General features: G+C 45.0%; 1 protein-coding gene across 3 annotated transcripts in view; it reads left to right on the top strand.

The window, feature by feature from the left end:
• Window positions 1–18,767, top strand: part of EDC4 (enhancer of mRNA decapping 4) — a 33,662-nt gene extending 14,895 nt beyond the window's left edge. For 2 of the 3 annotated variants that reach the window (XM_063313168.1, XM_063313167.1), the window contains exons 11-29: window positions 251–353; window positions 2,064–2,244; window positions 3,270–3,342; window positions 3,525–3,616; window positions 4,343–4,539; window positions 5,500–5,588; window positions 6,468–6,621; window positions 8,022–8,485; window positions 9,425–9,523; window positions 10,393–10,545; window positions 11,299–11,341; window positions 12,045–12,225; window positions 13,010–13,165; window positions 13,458–13,573; window positions 13,829–13,994; window positions 14,770–14,956; window positions 15,836–16,055; window positions 16,858–17,021; window positions 17,911–18,767. In XM_063313168.1, coding sequence (XP_063169238.1) covers window positions 251–353; window positions 2,064–2,244; window positions 3,270–3,342; window positions 3,525–3,616; window positions 4,343–4,539; window positions 5,500–5,588; window positions 6,468–6,621; window positions 8,022–8,485; window positions 9,425–9,523; window positions 10,393–10,545; window positions 11,299–11,341; window positions 12,045–12,225; window positions 13,010–13,165; window positions 13,458–13,573; window positions 13,829–13,994; window positions 14,770–14,956; window positions 15,836–16,055; window positions 16,858–17,021; window positions 17,911–18,103 — 3,031 coding nt within the window. In that variant the 3' untranslated portion in view covers window positions 18,104–18,767. Of the gene's footprint in view, window positions 1–250; window positions 354–2,063; window positions 2,245–3,269; window positions 3,343–3,524; window positions 3,617–4,342; window positions 4,540–5,499; window positions 5,589–6,467; window positions 6,622–8,021; window positions 8,486–9,424; window positions 9,524–10,392; window positions 10,546–11,298; window positions 11,342–12,044; window positions 12,226–13,009; window positions 13,166–13,457; window positions 13,574–13,828; window positions 13,995–14,769; window positions 14,977–15,835; window positions 16,056–16,857; window positions 17,022–17,910 lie in introns of those variants that run through there. The other variant, XM_063313169.1, reaches the window with a different exon arrangement.
• The last annotated feature ends 1,658 nt before the right edge of the window (window positions 18,768–20,425 follow it).

Here is a 20,425-nt window from a genome sequence, read left to right as displayed (position 1 = left end):
TAGCTAACATTCCTTTATTTAGGGCTGCGTTTCTCAACTGTGTCCACATTAAGCTGTGTGGACTTCAACTCCCAGAATTCCCCAGCCAGCCATGCCACCTGGGGAGTTCTAGGAGTTGAAGTTGACACAGCTTAAAGCAGCCAAGGTTGAGAAACACTGATTTAAGGGGAGAGAGTCAGATTTCCAGGAAAAACACCCACCTACTCTAAGTGGGTCATGACCATTCTTGTCTTCTCACTGTCAATTTCAGGTTTTCTCCAGATATATTTAGCTCTGTGAGCATCCCTCCCAGTCTGAAGGCCTGCCTGGATCTCTCAGCTGAGTACCTGATTTTGAGTGATGTGCAAAGAAAGGTAGGCATTCAAATCCTGCAGAACAGATGGGTGTGGGATACAAAGACCTCTGTTGTGTTTCTACTGTGGTAGATTAGGCAGGGCAGACTTCCTGCCTTCTGTTAATGTATTGAATGTCCATCTGGAACTGGTGGTAGCGACTTGATTAAATAACTCCTGTAGGTGGTTCTTTATTTATTTATTTGTATGATGTATTTGTTTGTTTGTTTGTTTATGATAGTTTTATTAATGTTTTGCATATACGAAGATAAAAAAGTAATACAAACTAAGAAAATATAAAAAGAAAAGAAAAAGAAATACAAAGAAATAGAGAAAAGAAAAAAGAAGATATATAAAGGATGACACCCCCCCTCCCGACATGTATAAACAATTTCAGTCAGTTAACACCTTCTCTAGTAAGAAAAAAGAAAAAAAATCTCTTCTTCCCATATCACATCCCTTCTTAATAATAAAACTACAAGAAAATCATCATTTGATCCTAATTAGCAAAGATGTATTAAAAGCTACCAGAGTAAGCATACACATTTTAACCTTAATTTAAAAAAATCTATTTTATGATCCAACTTATCCTTTTCTCTAAAAAATAAAACAAAAGAAAACTCTCTTCACTTATAGACAAATCCTTAAAGCCTTGTCATATACTCCTGATCAAGAAAGAAAACCCATTAATAACTACCAGATAGTACAACATATAAAATTTAACCCTGATCAAATAGATTCACCTTTTAGAGTATGATGTATTTATCTAAATGGCTTTTGTGGCCATCTGTCTCATAGCAGTGACTGGGCAGGATACTGTTGCAGTTAAAACCAAAACAGTAAAATTAAACCAGTGATCAGTGTAACAAAGAGACAGAAACATTCCCACTTACAGCAGAGAAAAACAGCAATAAAACCAATCAGCAGAGTTTGCTTAACCTCCCAGCCCGAATGCCTGAAGGATCCTTAGTGCCTTGCGAAAGGCGAGCAGAATCAGGGCCATCCGGATCTATTCCACAGAACAGACACTACTCCCTGCATGAGGGGCAAACTTTTTGTGCTGGTTCTAATTGCCCACCCAGCTGGAGTGAGGAGAATAATTGACCTTTCTCCTGTTCCGCTGGGCTTTACCTGTTTCCTGAGCCAAGGTGGGAGCATGCCTGCTCTTGCAGCCTCTTCTTGTTCTGGACATTGCTGATGAAGGAGAGGGGGGCCCTCTCCAGGGGGAAAAATACACGTGCAGTACTGATTCTCTTTGCCTCCCTATCAAGAGATCCAGAAAGGAACCACCTTAGTCTTCTGAGCTTTTCTGGTAGGAATTGCTGGTGCTTTCTCAGTTTAGCAGATTTTGTATTGTAGAGCAGAACAATAAACACTAGAGCTAAAACTTCTGATCTCAGCGTGGTTCTTCGCTCTGTATCCTGATGCTTGTGGTGGATTTCAGTAACACTGCTGGTTCTCAGGAAGGAGGGAGCACATTCCAAGGAGGAGAGCAAGATAAGAGAAAACACAGTCCAGAAACTGAATGTGGAAAGCCTAAGAGGTTCAGAATAGCCCCACACTAGAGCTTTCCCAGGTTATTTCCCTTTAGGTTAGGTAGAGTAGCTTTAGTCTGGTAAGAATCTGTCTATATGGTGTGAGCAAATGAAGAACTGAAGTTTGGCTGGATCGATTCCTTGTCATTCTTGGGCTGAGCCTGACATCCCTGATGCCACAGATTATCTTTCCCAGGTCTTGTATGTGATGGAACTTGTCCAGAACCAAGAAGAGGGCAAGGCTTACTTCAGCTCCATCTCAGAGTTCCTGTTGACTCACCCGGTCCTGAGCTTTGGCATCCAAATGGTCACCCGCTGCCGACTGAGGCACACAGAGGTCCTGTCAGCAGAAGAGGAGAGTGATGGCATCAGTGCTGGTAAGTAACGATGGATGCCTCTTCCGTGAGATGGAGCAGCCCAGAACAAGAGTTGGGTGTGATCAGCGCAGAGGCTCTCTCATCCAGTGTTCTGTTTGCATGTTTGGCCAAGCAGATGCTGAGAAGCAGCTCACCCTCTGCACGTGTTCTCCAGCAGCCGGTTTTAAGTGGCTTCTCGCATAGTCTTTGTAGGTCATTGCCATGGATAGCCTCATCCTCCATGGGTTGGCCTAATCTCTGCTTTAAATTGTCCATCTTCCAGTGGCAAAGGCTGCACTGTGTGAAGCTAAACTTGCTTTTATAATCCTGAATTTCTCAATGTCTGGGTCATTTTGAATGGTGTTTAGCATTTTGAGAGAGGAAGAGCAGCATGTTCCCTCCCAAGTTCCTTCACACGGCTTATCATTTGATTGACTTCTGTCATGTCCCTCCGCTTCCTTTGTCTTTTTTCTTTCAAAGGAATGTGTGAATTGATAAACCATGGTGTCATCATTGTTTCACAGTTTATATATACTGTGTGTATGTGTATATACAGTGTGTGTGTGTGTGTGTGTGTGTGTGTCTGTCTAGAAACCCAAGCCATAGTATTCCAAGCAGCAGTTAGCAGAAGATACGACTTGGCCTGGCATCAGAGCCCAGCCATTGTCTCACGTTCCAAGCTTTCTAGCTTGCTCAGGGAAGAACAGGAAAATTTTTATCTTTGTAAGTGTTACTGCTTTCCATGCAAAGGCTTGCATGGCTCTTGAGCTAAAAAAAAAATCAAGGTTCATAAACTGCTTCTATTTGAGTTTAGAGCAGTGTTTCTTAACCTTAGCCATTTTAAGATGTGTGAACTTCAACTCCCAGAATTGTGTGGCTGGCTGGGGAATTCTGGAAGTTGAAGTCCACACATTTTAAAATGGCTAAGGTTGAAAAACACTGGTTTAGAGTCTGGGAGATTCTCCTATCCTTTTGCGGCTTTGGCTGGTGCTGGCGTTGACAAGACGGGATGAGTAATTTTCCTCCCTTCGCTTCTTCCTTTTCAGAAGGCCCTCAAGGTTCTGGTGCTACGGGATCAGCAGCAGGGGTGCTGATCAAACTCTTCTGTGTCCACACCAAGTAAGTATTTTCAGCATCTGCCCTCTCATTTTGTCACGGCCTCCACGCTCCCTGAAATGAAAGTTAGAGGTGCTGATGTGAGGGCATCACTGGCTTTGTGCAAGGCGAATTTAAGTGGAGGAAGTGCCTCGGTGAGGCCAGGTGAAGTGTGTAACCGGAAGCAATCTGCATAAATGTTGCAGGGCGCTTCAGGACGTACAGATAAGGTTCCAGCCTCTCCACAGTCCAGATACAGTTGCTCCTGGCCCTCCCCATGGCTCCCGCGAAGACTTTGGTGAGTTTTCTCTCTCTCTTTTTTCCAGACAAATTCTGGGCAGAGCCTGTAAGAGATTTCTTCCTTTGTTTCTTGTTTGCTGTTTATAAATGACTTTACCAATCTAAAAAAAAAAATCTGAAATTCAGTGACTGGAATAAATTAGCCAAATTTGTGCATATGTACTTTTTATAAACTTGGGTTCCAAGTTTGGTTTTATGGAGGGGATCGTTCTCCCTCCCTCCCTCCCTCCCTCCCGCCCTGTATTTTTCTAAAAAAAATATACATACACAATTAACAACATAATCTTTAACAAAAACTTTAAAAATTTTAAAAAGAGGACAACCCCAGCTAACTAAACGTACAAACTAAGAAAGAAAAGGAAAAAAATCTACCTTATATTTTATACTTACCAATATTCACTAGTTTACTAATAAATACGCTATTACAATACGATCAGTACAAAATATGATTGTAAAATATCCCAAAACCTTTGCCATAATAACACATATTGCTGCATTTTTTGGTTGGTTATAGAGGGGATGGTTGAGGAAGGAGACTGTGTTTCTAATCATGGATATGTGTTGGATATGTGTGAGTTCTTTCTGTTTGCCAAATCTTCAGGATAGGTAGTTTGCCGTGACTCCTCTCAACTCTGTTGCCTTATTCATGCTTATTGCCTAAGCCCCACCGTTTCTTTCCCTCTTTGCACACCTTTGTGTTAATCTGTACCTTTGTGTTCTGAAGCATTCCCTGATCACCTGGCCGACCTAGGCATGGAAGGGCGCGGCTCTGAGAAGGGATCCATCCATGGCTCACAGCCTGACTTGCGACGCATTTCGGAACTGTCCGTTCCTGTGGACTTCCTCCCACCATCTAATGACACCAAACCCAAGCTTATGACCCCAGACGCATTCATGACTCCCAGCACATCTTTGCAGCAGGTATCTCTTTCAGATCAGAAAGATCAGAAGGGGCATCTGGTCTTCCTCCTGGCCGGACTGGTGGCCAGGTTTCCTCACCACCTTCATCAGTGCAAACTATAGGACTTGGCATTGCCTAGTATTCTGTATGAATAAATGGATTTTTGGGTTTATCAGAGTGCAGGTAGAAATCCCACCAGGGAGGCTGTTCCCCATTTGCTAAAGGCTATTTATGGTCTTTATTAAGCTATTAATACTTTCTAGTATATCTCTTTTCCTTTCAGAAAAATAAGCTATTTGGATGTACTTTCCAAGTATTAAAAAGGTTTAAACAGCAGTTATGGGTAGACAGTTTGCAAGTAATAATTTCTGGGGATAAGTAGTCAAAACATTTTTTTTTTATTTTAAACAAACATAAAAATAATAGCTTCTGCTAATCAGACTGTAGTAAGTTGGTTTAGATGTATGCTTTTCCATAACTAACAATGCATATCATCATGCAGCCATCAGAACCCAATCAAAATTATATTCAGGTTTCATCAATTATTTCCTAGACACTAAAGGTTAAAAGAGAAGAAGCCGTTGAGGGCATGGAGGAGCCCCGTTGGGCAATGGGAAGCTTCTTTGGATGGCATTGTACTTCTAAGTTTGTTATTTAAGAAGCTTTTTGAAGAGTGAATTAGCTTGTGCTCAAGAGAGAAAATTCTGGTTTGCTTCAAATCCTACTGGGATAAATGCATTTTGATTTTCAAAGCCAGCACTAATTCATGTCTGCTTCTAGCGCTAACTGGAGTTCATGAGTCAGAAAGGAAGTCAGAAAGCAGACACAAAGCACAGTATCCCTTAAGCCGACTAAATTATTTTAGACAGCACCCAAATCTTTACATCCTGTTATTGCTAAATACAATACAAAGATATAGTTTAGTGTGATTGATCCCCCACACGTTGCATCCAAATAACACGCTCTGTTGTCTGTACCAGATCACAGGGTCCCCCGGAAGTAGCATTAGTTCCCTCACGGCTGTGACCACCATGAGCAGTCCTTCAGTCAGCGAGCCCCCCCTTCCCAGGTAAGGCCCAGTCGTGGGTTGAATGTCGACTATAACCTGGATCAAGAAAGAGGACCGAGCACAGTTCAGTGGTGTGTTGCATTCGTAGGACTTTGGGACTATTGTATTCTATGTTGTATTTACTAACTGAAGGTGACACATGCTGATTGTAAGATCAAGCGTTAGACAGCATCAGCAGTTACTCCATCAGCAGTCCTGTTTCTTGCACAGATAAAATGGCTTGTGGGAAGATACTATCACCTTTTATGGATCTTTCCTAACTCGTTCGTTCATTCACATTCTGTCTCTCTCTCTCTCACATAGTGAGCAGAGCACCTTTCTTAAGCAAGTAGTGCAGGGAGGGTTTCTGAAGGGTATGGTCCGGACGTCAAGATGACAGCCACAGTGATGCAATTGAAACTCCACCTGTTTGTTGGGTGTGTTGCACATGGGCATAAAAAACAGGTGGAACTTTGATCACAGGATCATGGCCACCATCTTGACTTTTTTAACAATACGCTGCAGAAACTCCTGAGTGCAGGCATGCAGAAGCTGGGGCTGTGGGTTTGCATGTAGTTCCAGAAAGTCTCTGATATAGTCCCTAGAATTCTACAGAAGTGGTTATCAAGTAGTGATTATTCAATACAAGACTTGAAAACAAATTATTAGCTATATTTGACTGAAAGTAAATGCAAAGACAAGTGAAATGGTCAGGTATGATGTTTGTCTTGCCTCTGTCCTCTGTTTTTGTGGAGTGCAATGCTTAGCATGCTACAAAACACCAGAATTGGCCCTTGGCCTGGGCAGAGCTGAGAACCCTGTTTCTAGGTTGTTTCTGATGGGAGGAGGTGGAAGTGTCCTTTCTGTTAACTCTGGTCTTCCTCTTTCTCTCTGCCACAGGCCATCTGAGGACATGTCGCTAAGCCCAAAGATGCAGCTCGATGCCAGTCTTACGCTGAGTGGCAGCAGTGGGAGTCTACAGGCAAGCCCACGGAATCATTCTGTCCTGCTCCCTGGCCTTCCTGACAAACTGACCACAAAGGTCCCCATCCCGGTAAGGTAGATTCTCCTCAAGTCCATAGTGATTCTTCTCGACTCTCCCCACAGCCTCCATGCAACATCCACTCCTTTGCTTGTCCAAGCTGTCTGCCATGCTGATTTCCAAAGCAATAACCTTGCTTCCCCTGCACTTTTTAACTTAACTGTTGGTTTTTAAGCAGGCATTCATTGTGTATACATTAAAAAATCAAATTTGCTATGTGGACTAGTTAAGAACTAAACTGTAGGAACTGGGGTGGGAGGGAGATAGATCCTGATTGATTGATTGCATTTATATGGCTGCCCAACTTGTAAAGGCCTGCAGAGTTGGAGCCAGCCGCGTGTGTGTGTCAGAGGGGAGATCATGCCAAAGGATGAACCACCACTGAGAAGGCACACCTCCTGGTTCCCACAAGATGACATCGTCTCAAGGATGGGTCTGTCAGTCCTAGAATTCTCTCGTCGGGCCATTTTTTTGCCTCTGTATGCAATTGGCTGCCAGTTCCTTCACATCACTTTGTGGGGAAATCTTTCCTAAGAACAATAGTCACTGTGCAATAGAACCAGTGCAGTGGACGGATGAGTCCTGCTCTTCCCAATCCGCTGCCTTCTAAATTATAACACACACACACACCAGACAGCATGGCCTTTGATAGATTTTTGTGGCTGAATATAGCCTCCCCCCAGATTGGGAAATTCCAGGTTGAGGTGTTGTATGGTGACCATGACGACCTGAGTTCTGATTCTTGCTCAGCTGTGAAACTCAGTCTTTCATGAGCCTTCATTGCTGAATTATTGTGAGAATAATATCCGGGAACCACAGAGACTATCCTGAACACTGTGATGAAAATGTGGAATGATCATAAAATTTAAAAAAGACAGAGTTAGACTGTAGTTACACAATTAGTCTATTCAGATCTTTCAAGTCCTTTTTCCTGTATTAGCTATATACTGTATGTACTGTTCCGAGGATACAGGTCCCCCCTCCTACATTTTGTGAACTCAGCCATCATCATTATCATCCAGGCATAGTGATGGAAAGGGGAAAGTAGGCAGGAGATGTTGGGATTAACTTCCTAGGATCCTGGAAGGAGGAGTAGCTTGCTACAAGAGGATCAACTTCTGTGATGGAATGTGAGAGTGACCTTGGAGGAGAAAGGGAAGAGATGCTACCTAGGGAACGATCAGATAAAAGGAAAGGGAGTCCGTGAGAGGGTAACGGTCTAAAGAAGAAACTTAGGAAAGACCCACCCTGACCACTCAAGGGATAAATAGGGAGGGCGGGAGATTTTTCCTTTCAGATTTGCAGGATTCTGTTAATGTAGCCTTACGATAAAGCAGAATTAGCTCATCTTGTCGTGTTAACTGTCTGGTTTACCTGGGAGGGCTGACATCTTCTTTGCATTTCCTCCCAAGGTTTCCCCAGGGAACCCTCCTCTGGCTCTGGAGCAGGAGGAAGTGGAGCCTCTGGTGGTGCCCCAGTCCTCCCCAACGCGTGAGCGCTCTCCAGACGTCATTTCCTCGGCCTCCACCGCCATGTCCCAGGACATCCCTGAAATTGCCTCCGAGACCCTGCAGCGCAGCTTTGGTGCAGCCCCTTCCGGCCTCCCTGTGGAAATTCTGGACTCCAGCCATCACACAGACAGCATGGCTTCTGCCGCCTCAGCCCTGCACCTGCTCTCTCCACGGAACCGTCACAGCTCAGAGCCGAGCCATCACTCCTTGGACATGGCCCCCAATGAGGTGGACATGTTGACCACTCCTTCGCTGCTGGAGACAGCCTTACCTCAGGAAAACGTGGCGTTGGACAGCGGGGCGAGTCAGCCCTGGCCAGCTGCTCCTGACATCACCCGGGAGACCAGGAACAGCATGGCAGACAGGTAACCCCAGCCTCCGTCCCTCTTCCCTGGGTTGAGGATGCCCCATCTTGACCGTCACTTACTTGGTTCTTGTGGTTGCCCTAAAATAAAAAGAACACTTGAACATTCAGCCCTCTTCTCTGTGTAAGAACGCAGGCATTCATCATAGAAAAATCAGAGGGACGATTAAACTTAAGAACAGGGGCATGATTACCATGTTTTCCTTTTCCCCTGCTCATCATCTTTTGTTTCTGTGCCACATCCTGAGAGCAGGACTATGTGGATTGAATTATGATGAAAGCTATTCCAGGACTACAAATGCTTTAAATAAGGAAAGAAGTGATAACATATCAGACCCTTGTCCATCTACCCTGCTAGTCAGGATACAGGGAAATGGAATGGCTCTCCTGGGGGCAGAGAGGTCTTTGCCAATCTACCCAGTTATTTTCCCCCTTTGGAGATGGCAGGGAGCTAATCTGTGACTCTTCTGGTGGAAAGCATATGCCCAGTCCTGGCCTGGGGCCCCTCCATCTTCCTGTACTTCCTGTATTGTGACTGCCAATTGAGAGCAACTTTGCCTCTTTCTCCCAGATCTTTAAACAGCCCATTGTCTGAGACAGTGCTTCTCAACCTTGGCAACTTTAAGAAGTCTGGACTTCAACTCCCAGAATTCCCCAGCCAGCATTAAGAAATCGAGACTTGGGAGATGAAGTCCAGACATCTTCAAGTTGCCAGGGTTGAAAAACACTGGTCCGAGATATGCTTCTAAGGACTGTGTTTGGGATGAGCCCACAGACTTGCCTGAAATAAAATTGGAATCCTGTAGAGCAATTTAGGCAGAAAGGAAAGCTCCAGGGGCTGTTGTGTGCCCAAGTGCTTAACTCTTGGAGCATGAATCTATAAAGCAGAATACATGTGGCTTTGATGCAACTTGCCTCCCCTGATTTTTTTTCCATGCAGCCCCAGGAATGAAGTGGAAGAGAAGCATAAGAGCTCTTGCCACAGGCACAGCTACCGCCTGCTGCAGCATGACAGCCAAGATGCGAGCGCTGAGCAGAGGTATGGGCTGCGTGCATTCTCTCTTCCGCGCTTGAAACTTCTAGCACAGCAAAACAGATGAATTTGGGGAAAGTGGTACCTGGTATGAAATCCCAGGAATATTGAATACAATTGTCTGGACACGGTCCGTTTTCTTCCCCAGCATCTTAAGAAATGGAGACCTGGGCTTTAGTTCTCAGAGGACTGTTCTAGCATTTTAAAGGTTCTTGCGCAAGATGAAAAGTCAGCAAATCAGGCAAAATTTGATTTGGATAGCTCATTTGAGTTGGAATTGAAATTCAGTATAGGAAATTGATCCAATTCTCTGCGATGTCCCCATCGAACCATCAGTTTGACTTGACATCTGGAAATCCGATTCAGAAATTTGACTGGGTCGAATCTCCAAATTATATATTCACACGCTCCTATCTGAGACTGCATAGGTATTCATTTGCAAACTGATAACGGTCAGAGAAATACGGAAATACAAAGTGAAGGTACTGGGATTTAGATGGAGAGTGCCCTGAATTCATTCATCTGAAAATTGATTGAATTGTCAGTATCCATAACGGTAGGAACCCAAATCCTAAAAATGACTTTAAGGCTTCTTTGATGCCATGCTCTCTTGGTGAAAAATGGAGCTACCTGTGCTGCCCCTGGAGATATTGATAACCACTTCCCCTAACCTGATGTCCTCCATACAGGTTCGAATAGTACTCTGGACTTTTTAAACTCACCCAGAGGGTGCCATGTTAGGGAAAATAGTTCTGTCAGCTGTTTCTTTGGGAGGCATTTCACCCTAAATGATTGCCACCTTATTCCACTGCTGAGCTGATCTGAGACTGCTGGGACTTCTGGCAAGCTGACTTCCCGTTCTCTTCCCTCTGCAGCGATCATGATGATGAAGTTGCGAGCTTGGCTTCCACTTCGGGTGGGTTCACGACCAAAGTGACTGCCCAGCGGCTGCCAGTGAAAGACTGGAAGGCCAAAGTTTCTCCTCGAGCCTCCCCAAAGCTGAAGAGGAAGGGGAAGAAAGACGACAGGTTGGTGTATTTTTTAAATGGTTGGAAACAGTGACATTCCATTAGCAACCAATCTAAGACAGACAGATGGATGGATATAAACATATGCATACACTTATGCGCGCACACACAACATTTTCTTAAGATTTTTAGGCTCACAATCAAAACATCTATACCCTCTTTCACCAGGGGTGTCACCATTCACTGCCTTGCTTACAGAGCACAGTGGCCAAAAGGTGGCATTGCCAACCAGAAAGTCTTCTGTTGGAATTACAGTTCTGCCATGAGCTCAAAACATTAAAACAGGAATAACATGTACTTAATACTAGGAAACATTTAAGACTAGCTAGTTTCCTCCCTCCCTCCCTCCCTCCCTCTCTCTCCCTCCCTCTCTCTCTCTCTCTCTCTCAAAAATGATATCCAAGCCCACCATTACAGTTCAACCTATTTTAAAATGTCAGCCTCCTTGCATCTTTATACCAAGAGTTGTACCATCACTCACCAGGGCAGGCACCAAATTGGAAAAGACTGCTATTTTTGTTAGGCTAGGAATTTGTCCTTGGACTTTTTACTTACGAACTTCCATTTGTTGTTGTTGTCCTTCTATTTCATGGTGTTGGGAAAACAGGTCCTTGACTCAGTTATTGGGGCGAGAAATTATCAGGAGACAATATTGAAACTGTTATTTTCGACTTAGGGAAGTGCCATCTACACTGAAGTTGTAATGATACTTGTTTCAACATGTACAGTGCATCACTAACACCTTTTCTTCAGTTCTAGGGATGCGACACAGTCCCCAAGGTCCTTTGATCAGCAGGTTAGTGCAAGCTTTTTATTTTTTTTGCAGTTTCTCTTCCCCATAAGAAACACCTTCCTGTTCCTTCCTCCTCCTCCTCCAGAATTGCAGAGGTTTGGAACTGAGGGATAAAATTAACAAGGTGAAAAGAAGATGAAGGGCATCTCTAGCCCATGTCCCTTTATGCTTTAATAAGTTGTGTTATGATATCAATTGTTAAGGTCCTGTCCCTGGATTTTTATGGATCATTTGCACCCATATCCAAGATTGACTTGGGAATTTAAAACCTGGCATAGTTACTTTGAGAGGTGATCTGTTCACATGCTTAAAACTTTCTATCAGGAGAAAGTAAGCCCTTTGAAATTATTGCTCCCAGGTCTAGCCTGAACCAAGCATAGCTCCACTGATGTATTTAAGTAGGACAATAAATAAATTGGAAATCCATATTAAGGAGGCAAATTGGAACATGGAAATTCCATGCAGTTCTTCTGATCCTGAGGCAACAGCCACTAATTAAAATAGATGTTTCTTCCCAAATGCTTCTTCATATGCATCATTTATAAATATTTTCTGCTATTCTCCCAAACAGGGCTGTTCACTGTAAGTGAGTCCAGTTTGTTCTCCAGCAGAACGACGAACTCAGTTGGTTTTCTCTGAAATAAAACAGCAAGTTCCACTGAAAGTCACAGCATGCTGATGCTTATCTTGTGCCTTCTCCCTCTAGGGTGCTCCTGAATACCAGGATGAGCTGATGTCTCTGCTCAGGACCCAGCAGAGGGAGATTGCCGAACTGAGACAAAATCAGATGGAACTGATGCAAAGGATCGCAGATCATCTGGATGCTGTGCAGAGCTCACTTATGGGCCACATTGAGCGGGTGATCGACTCCCAGCAGGAGCAGGAGCGTATCCTCCCCAGAAGAGGCTGGATGGGCCCTTCTCTGGCCAGAATTTGTCCCATTCGGCACTGAGTTTTGTGATCATGGTAGTGGGCTTGGGTTCTGGTGGTCTTTCATGTTTCTACACCTGCCTTTCTCAACCTTTTGACCCTGGAGGAACCCTTGAAATATTTTTCAGGCCTCAGGGAACCCCTGCACATTCAGGCTCAAATATAGGCCAGAAGTTACAAAATTATTTTATTTTTTTCATGGGTAGGACTGTATATATGCATTAACAGTGTTCTTCAACTAGAAATAAAGAGTGAAACCTCTTTAATGCGAAGTTGCCCAAATTTGAAATAATTTTTTAAATAAATCATGATCTCCCAGGGAATCCCTAGTGACCTCTTGCAGAACCCTAGGGGTCTACAGGACGCTGGTTGAGAAACCTTCTCTCTAGCATCATCCCAGCTCACTTTTCTTTGGTGAGAACACCTAGGCAGGGTCTCCCAACTTCTGGTCCGTTACATCATGCTGGCTCTGAAAAGAAAAAAGTGTCAGAATAGGGAATTGCACCTTCATGTTGCTAGAGGGCAAAGAACTGCTTAATGGTTTCTTCCTAGTATATACTAAAAATTATTAGTTAGCCATGCCCTATCTTGTGTCTGAGAGCCTTAAGCCCCATATGAGCCTCGTCAAACCTTACTAAGTTGTATATCTGAAGTCTTGCCAGATCTGAGCCTGATCTTTGGGACCTCTGCACATAGCCTGTGCACCCTTTCCTTTCCACGTTCCTTAACTCTTCGTCTCAGAGCGGAGGCTGGAACAGGCTCTGGCTGAGGGACAGCAGCGCAGTGGGCAACTGCAAGAGCACCTCTCCCAACATCTGTCCCAGTCCCTTTCTACGGCTGCCTGCAATCGGCTGGAGAGGACCATCCGTGAGGAGATGAAGAAGACAGTTCCCCCGTGTAAGTCTTGCACAGTAGATGATGAACTGCTTGCAAAACATCCTCTGTGGAGATCACACTGAAGTGGAAGTGCTGCAACCCTTAGGTTATTTCTCTCAAGGAACTGGGTCCTGAGTTATTTGGAGGATAATGTTTCAAAGATTACAGTAAAACTCTGGAAGGGGCACTCTAGTACCTGGAGGTGTATTTGTTGCCTTCCCTCTGTTTTTCAGGGAGTGCTCCCCTGCAGGCTTTCTTACGTAGTTACTCCTGACAGAAAGGATTTGGTCTCTTGGTCTCTTTTGTTAACCAGGTGTATCTAAGAGCTTGGATCCCATCACTGGACAGCTGAGTAACACTATTGCAAACAAGTTGACAGCCATCGAAGGGACACTGAAGGAGAACGTTGCCAAACTGGTGAAATCGAAGGTGAGACACTCCCAAGAGCAACATTTCTCTCCATCAGTGCTATGGAAGGGACCTGTTTTGGAGCATGTAGGAGCACATTCTGTGCTGCTGCTTCTGTTCGGGTTAGCTACCCATTTAGTCTGAAGCTACTGCCAGCCGTAGAGTATTAGCATTACTACTTCAGCCAAAGAGACTAGGTGCCGCTTCTTCAGTGACCTCTTTTGCATGCAGATCATTTTGCTCATCCTCTGGGATTTCTGTCTCATTGGTTTCCAGAACCTTACCGACACCATTGCCCGGGCAGCCACCGACACCTTGCAGGTGCCCATGCAGACAGCATTTCGGGAGGCATTTCAGAGTATAGTTCTACCTGCTTTTGAGAAGAGCTGCCAGTCTATGTTTCAGCAGATCAACGACACCTTCAAGCAAGGCACACAAGAATGTACGTCCTGTTTGTTGCCCTTCTGTTTCCCTGCTGTTTGCTCCCAATTCAGGAAATATGAGTAATGGTCTACAAAAGGGTGTGAAGCGAATGGCAGTTGAACAGCTTTTGTGGTGGGGGACATCGGCGTTAGGGTCTAACAGTAGAACTTCTGTACTGGGAGGCCATGTGTCTGTGACAGTCAGCTACCCTGCTGATGGAAGTATCCAGCTGGCCATGACTGAACGCATTCTCATGAAGAGCTCGATGGAAATCTCTTCCATTTGGAACAATTTTCAGGAGACTCTTTTGAAAGTTTCAGAAGAGTTTTTTTGTTCATCTTGGCTTTACAGATCGTGGTTAATCTTGTTGAGCAAGATCAAAAACAGTGTTCTTGAATGGGATTCCCATGAGATTTTGAATAGGGTGCATTTTCTCTGTGATTGCCCTCTCCTCTGGGATTGGTGGAAACTACAGAATTTTCAGGTAAAATGTCCATCAAAGGAGATTACCAGTACTTTGGCCAATGTCTCAGACATCTCTAGATTGCACATTTTTGCACGAACGGAAAATCCACAGCAGAAATCCAGGCAAGACATTTGATGAGGTTCATGTAAATTCATGAACTTCCTATGCCTTGTGGCACAGTTTGAAAAATGGCACAATGTTTTGGTGAGTGAAGACATATTACCAGGGATTGGAAGTAAAGATGAAGGGAAGCAGCACAGGGAAATGGAGGACATGAGAAAATAGGCTTCGGTCATACCGCTGAACATTCGTGAATCCTCTCTCATAGATATTTTGCAGTTGGAGACTCACTTAAAGAATAAGAAGGCACGAGAGCAAGAAGCCCGGGACACTTTGCTGGGCCAGCTCCGGCAGATGGTCAACTCCTTCCAGAGTGCAACTGACCAAATGGCATCAACCATCACAGCCAGTGTGCATTCTGAGGTCCAGCATCAGCTTCATGTCATTGTGGGCAAGTGAGTTTGTGGGAACCCAGGTGGGCATCATCTGTAGAAGGAGCTGATTATCACATACTGTGGCGGTGTCCATACCGTACTTGCCCCAAGTCAGATCGAGAGTTGTGGGTCCCTTTGGCGGTCCATGGACAAGATCCACAAGCCAATTGATGTAGTTACAGCCTCTGTATATGATTATGAGAGACTTGCACCCATGTCTTTTGTAATTCCCTGGCCTGCCACAGTAACCTTTGATGATTACCTTTTCTTCACAATAGCCAGACTTCTCAGCACTGGAAGCTTCCCAACATCTAGAAACAAAACCTTTCCCTCACCTTGCCAAAAGTCTTTGTGTTCAGCGCAATTAAGAGAATGTGTGAAAAACTATTATTTATGATCTACGTCAGTGTTTCTCAACCTTGGCCACTTGAAGATGTGTGGACTTCAACTCCCAGAATCCTGGGAGTTGAAGTCCACACATCTTCAAGTGGCTAAGGCTGAGAAACGCTGATCTACATTAAAAATCTCCCTAGAATTTCGCTGACTCCACAAAATAGACTACCTAAGCTGTTCCTCTTGCCTATTCAGGCCCTGCAAAGGAGAAATGTCAGCTTCCCACTAACCCTTGGTGCCCCCTTTGGAGTTTCACTCAGATACATTTGGGGAGCTCCAGGTTGGGGAAGTCTTAAATAAAATTGATAGAATGAAGCCATTCATTGGGTATTTGGGCCACAAGAGAAGGATGGGATGAGTCAGGGCCAGTTACTCTGTTTTGCTGCACAGTGGTGTTTGCCAAGGAAGTGTTGAGTGAGTGCCGAACACGTATTTTGTCCTGTGTGTTTTGCACCCTCAGTGCTGTAGGATCCCTGTGACCTTTCTTCTTTTTCACCTTTTGTCCAGCATGCAGGAATCCATCTTGGCTCAGGTACAGCGAGTAATCAAGGGAGAGGTGAGCATGGCCATGAAGGAGCAGCAGGCTGCGGTCACCTCAAGCATCATGCAGGCGATGCGCTCAGCTGCAGGCACGCCCATCCCTGCTACTCACCTGGACTTCCAGTCCCAGCAGGCTCACATGCTGCAGCTTTTGCAGCAGGGACACTTGAACCAAGCCTTCCAACAGGTATGCATCCTCTGACTGGAAGGCCAGGTAGTCTTTCCAACTGCCCATGGAAATGTTTTCTTACCAGGCCTTCTGGGGATCAGTCGCAGGGCTTAATAAAGGAAACCCACTGAGGGTTTTTCAAGACCAAGAATGCTGAGCTACATCTACTGGCATCCTTTTAGGAGTCTCTCTCAAAGGCAGGAATATGTCACTTCTATGCAGCTCCCAGCATCTTTCGCTGTTAATCAGGAAGGCTGGGGCTGGTTGTTCAACAACATCTGGAAGACTATATGTTGCCTACTCCGGTTATAAGGCTCAGGTGCTTTTATGCTGTTGAGCTAACATACACCACACACAGCTGTGTAATTCATTGTATAAATGAATTGTATAAATGAATTGTATAAATGTTAAGCCTGAACATATTGGTACCACATATATTTATGTGCCACCCTTTCTCCATCCCTGCCCTTCCATCATCCATAAGTAGGGCCTGCACTCCTGAAAGTGCCACGTTGGGGTAATTGACTCTGCTTTTGCATTCAGGATTAATCAGAAGAGATTAATAACTCCTTAGCATTCTTCTGCCTTCTCAAGGTTGAAACACCTACCGTGGCCCTGTGTGTTTTAACAATTCCCTGACACGTGTGCCATTTGGGATGGGAATGCTACCAGTGCTTGAAAGTGGAAGTGTGAGCTTTCAAATCATGGAGCACAGGTGGATCGCCGTTCTGTGGATTACCACCCCGGTGCTTTTTCCAATTATATCAAGACATCCCAGCATACCTCTGGATCTTCTGAATACACCTTTTCACCCTTGCAGGCTCTCACTGCAGCTGATTTGAACCTGGTCCTCTACGTCTGTGAGACAGTTGACCCTCAACAAGTGTTTGGGCAGCACCCTTGTCCACTGTCCCAGCCGGTCCTCTTGTCTCTCATTCAGCAGCTGTCTTCAGATTTAGGCGCCCGGACAGAGCTCAAACTCAAGTGAGTATGATTCGGTGGTGTGTACAGGAAGGTACATTCTGCCTCATTCGGAAAGCAGGCGACACAGTAGATACTTTCTCTGGCCAGACTGTGCTTTTCATGAGAAAGAAAAAGATTCTGGATTGGAGAAAGAGAGAGCAACCATATGTGCGCCTTATGTCCATTTTTTAATATATAATTTTAGTTTTGCTGGCCGTGAAGGGTGGGAGGGAGCCAAACTAAACTTTGAGGACCGGTTTCCAGCTGCCTCTCCAGCTTTTGAGCTGAACAGCCATTGGCCAGACACAAACACACATTTGCATCTATAAATATCAGAAATTCTTCTCAAAATAGAACTGAAACAACAAGGGAGTTGCTTAAAGGCATTGTCCACATACTGTTTGGGTTCACACAACATGCTACACTGTAATGTGATTTATTTGCCTTTGGCTTAATATGCTACATCAGTGAATCCAGCCACTGTGGTTTGCAAACCAGGGTTTAACAATGTGTGTATCCAGCTGCAATGGTTCATTTAACAACCTCTGGCTTCACAGGACGTGTAAATGTAGTTTGCATATCTCACTAAGTGGAAATGTTGTTTGCTTTGGGCTTACCTTGCGTGAACCCAGACATTACTGCTTGCAAGCCATGATTGAAGGCTTAGCCCAATGTATGGACCCAGCGATTGTGACTCAGTTAACCATGATCAAAGCAAACCATGTCTTAGCCCACAAGTTTGCATTCATAAAGGATAGAGACTTCTAATGAAATCTAAGCCCCCATAAGGGTGGATTCTGCCCGTTTCCTACACTTCTATGGAATTTTGCTAAGGGTATGTGGCCCTCCTTGACCGTGTTGTAGCCAGGATGGCCTGCTTATTCTGGGCTGTGTTCTCCCCGCTCTGCAGCTACCTGGAGGAGGCAGTGATGCATCTTGATCACAGTGACCCCATCACCCGGGACCACATGGGCTCCGTGATGAACCAGGTGCGCCAGAAACTCTTCCAGTTCCTGCAGGTGGAGCCTCACAACAATGTGAGCAAGCCTGCCCGTCGCCTGATGATCATGCTGCAAGGCCTCGTCGCCCCCAGCATGTCCTAACAAGGCCTGGCCCCTCTCGCTCAACGGCGCCTGTCACGGCTGACCAAGTGTGGCTGCTTTTCTTTTTTCCATTTTGCCCTTCTCCTCCTCTGAGAGCTCTTTGCTGCGGAAACGCGTCCACGCCCAACGGGTGGGATGGATCCTAGCCCAGTGCATTAGTCCCATAGAGTCCAAAACACACTTACTTTCTGTGCAAGTCTCTTTCTGTACTTGTACAAGCGATGTGCAGAAACATGAATTCCCACCTTTCCTCCCCCTGCAGAGTTCGGAGTCCCACTTCCTAAGTATTTGAGAGCTTGCCATGGGGAGGGTCCCCTGGGGTTTCGTAGGGTTCTCCATGCCCGGCTGGAAAAGGCCAGAGGATGGGGGGCAGGCTCTAGAGTCACGGCAGCCGTAGTGAGAGGTGCCTCCCCCTGTGCTGCGTGTGGCTGGGGGCAGATTGCAAAGCTCCCTTCCCCATCTGGGGAGCGGGGGGTGTTGCTACTCAGTGTGGTGGAGCATGTTTATGGATCAGACAGTTCCTTTAGTTGGGGGGGGGGGAGGCTGTGTTCACACCACATTTTTTTTCTTTCCTTTTTATCTAGAATCTTACTCTTTCATTTTTGAATAATGTTTAAAAACAAGTTCAATAAATGACTTTTTGGAGGAAAAAAAAAGAAAAGAAAAAGCTGTTTCTTCTGTTCCTTAAATCCTGGTTGGGTCTCACCTGCAGGGGTTCTCCCGGTGCATTCCTAAAAGGTAAAGCTTTGCTTTGGCTCAGCGTGTTGCATCAGCCCAGCCAAATGTGGTTCATTCATAAAGTCATGGTTAGAGTGAAGCGAGCAGATCAGCCAGTGGGAAAACTGAATGCTGGGTTTGTCAGTGAGTGTGGAAGGGGGCTGCGGCCTGCAGCGCTGGGGAACGTACAACTCAGGCTGTCCGTCCCCTGCAGAGAATATGTCATCCATCAGATCCATTTGTATTACAGTTAAGTTCCCCTTCAAGGTAATTTCATAAAATCCATTGCACCTTGTTCCTGTTCTATATCTTCATTACAACACACTCTGTCCATCTTGTCAAGCCATTGATCCATTCTATCAAGAAGTTTAGTAGATAAATATTCAAAAACATGCAACATAGGTTTCTGCTCCATAATTCTTTATCCTCTAGCTCCCTCTAGTGTCCAACCTTCAAGGTCGCCTTATCTTGAAGAAGCCAAAGCAATCACCATTTTCCCATGAGAAAATATCGTCTAATTAATTCAGAGCTATAATTCCAAATCCTTCTGGCCCTTAATCTGTTATTAACTTTCCAAAATCCATATACTAAGCACCTTTTGGCTGCATAGTCTAAAAAATCATATATTTTCAAAGCTTTTAAAATAAAATTTACACCGTCGTTCTCCAAGGAGGGAACTCACCCGATGAATACAGTAAAGCCTTTCCAGTCTGAAGAGTCTTAATCTCTCCAGTAAACAACAACAACAACAAAAATAATAATCCAAAAAAGTGATTAAAAAATTAGGTTCGGTCGAGCTTAATGTCCATAAAAGGCTGCTTTGTGAGCTTGAGCTTGATGAAATCCCAGCCGCTCCACTCATAAGCCAACCGCAAAACAGCAGTTTCCATGGTCTACTCATGAGTAGCAGCTGTCCGGAGTCATGTGGATAATCTCAATGATCTCTCTTCCAGAGAGAGTTCACCAGTCCAGTTCCAGCATATGCCTGCAATTCTCACAGAGCTGTCCTGCTAACCAGCAGGAAGTCAGCTCACCATGGCTGCATGGAACAGGGCTGCCCAACTTTCCTTCTACCCAGGTACACACAAGGTATTCTTGAAATAAACCCTAGGACTAAAAGGTTTCTCCATTCGCCACAGGCCGAGGGAGTAATAACGGGCTGGCTGGACTTTATGTGTGGGGCCCTCTGAAATAAGTAAAAGGACCCTTGAGATGACCTTGATTCCCAATAACTCCGGACCGTGTGGTTTTCTTGGCATCAGCATGGAAGTGGTCTGCCACAACCTCCACCTGGAATGTTTTTTGATTTTGTAATCTAGTCTATGAGAGCCAGTTTGGTGTGAGGTTAAAGGCACTGGACTAAAAACCAGGAGACTATGAGTTCTACTCCCACCTTAGGCCTGGAAGCCAGCTGGGTAGTTTTGGGCCAATCCTTCTCTCAACCCCAGGAAGAAAGTAATGGTAACCCACTCCTGAAAATGTTGCCAAGAATAATGCAGGGATCTGCCCAGCCACTAGCCAGGATCAAGACTGATTTGAGGGCACACATTTCCTATTTTATTAAATCTACAGCTCTGGGATTTTCTGGGCCTTCCCATCCAACTA

Source organism: Candoia aspera, chromosome 11 (genome assembly GCF_035149785.1).
Source record: "Candoia aspera isolate rCanAsp1 chromosome 11, rCanAsp1.hap2, whole genome shotgun sequence".
In the NCBI taxonomy this organism is placed as follows: domain Eukaryota; kingdom Metazoa; phylum Chordata; class Lepidosauria; order Squamata; family Boidae; genus Candoia; species Candoia aspera.
The sequence above is the reverse complement of the archived record's forward strand: the minus strand, read 5'-3'. Positions and strand labels throughout refer to the sequence as shown.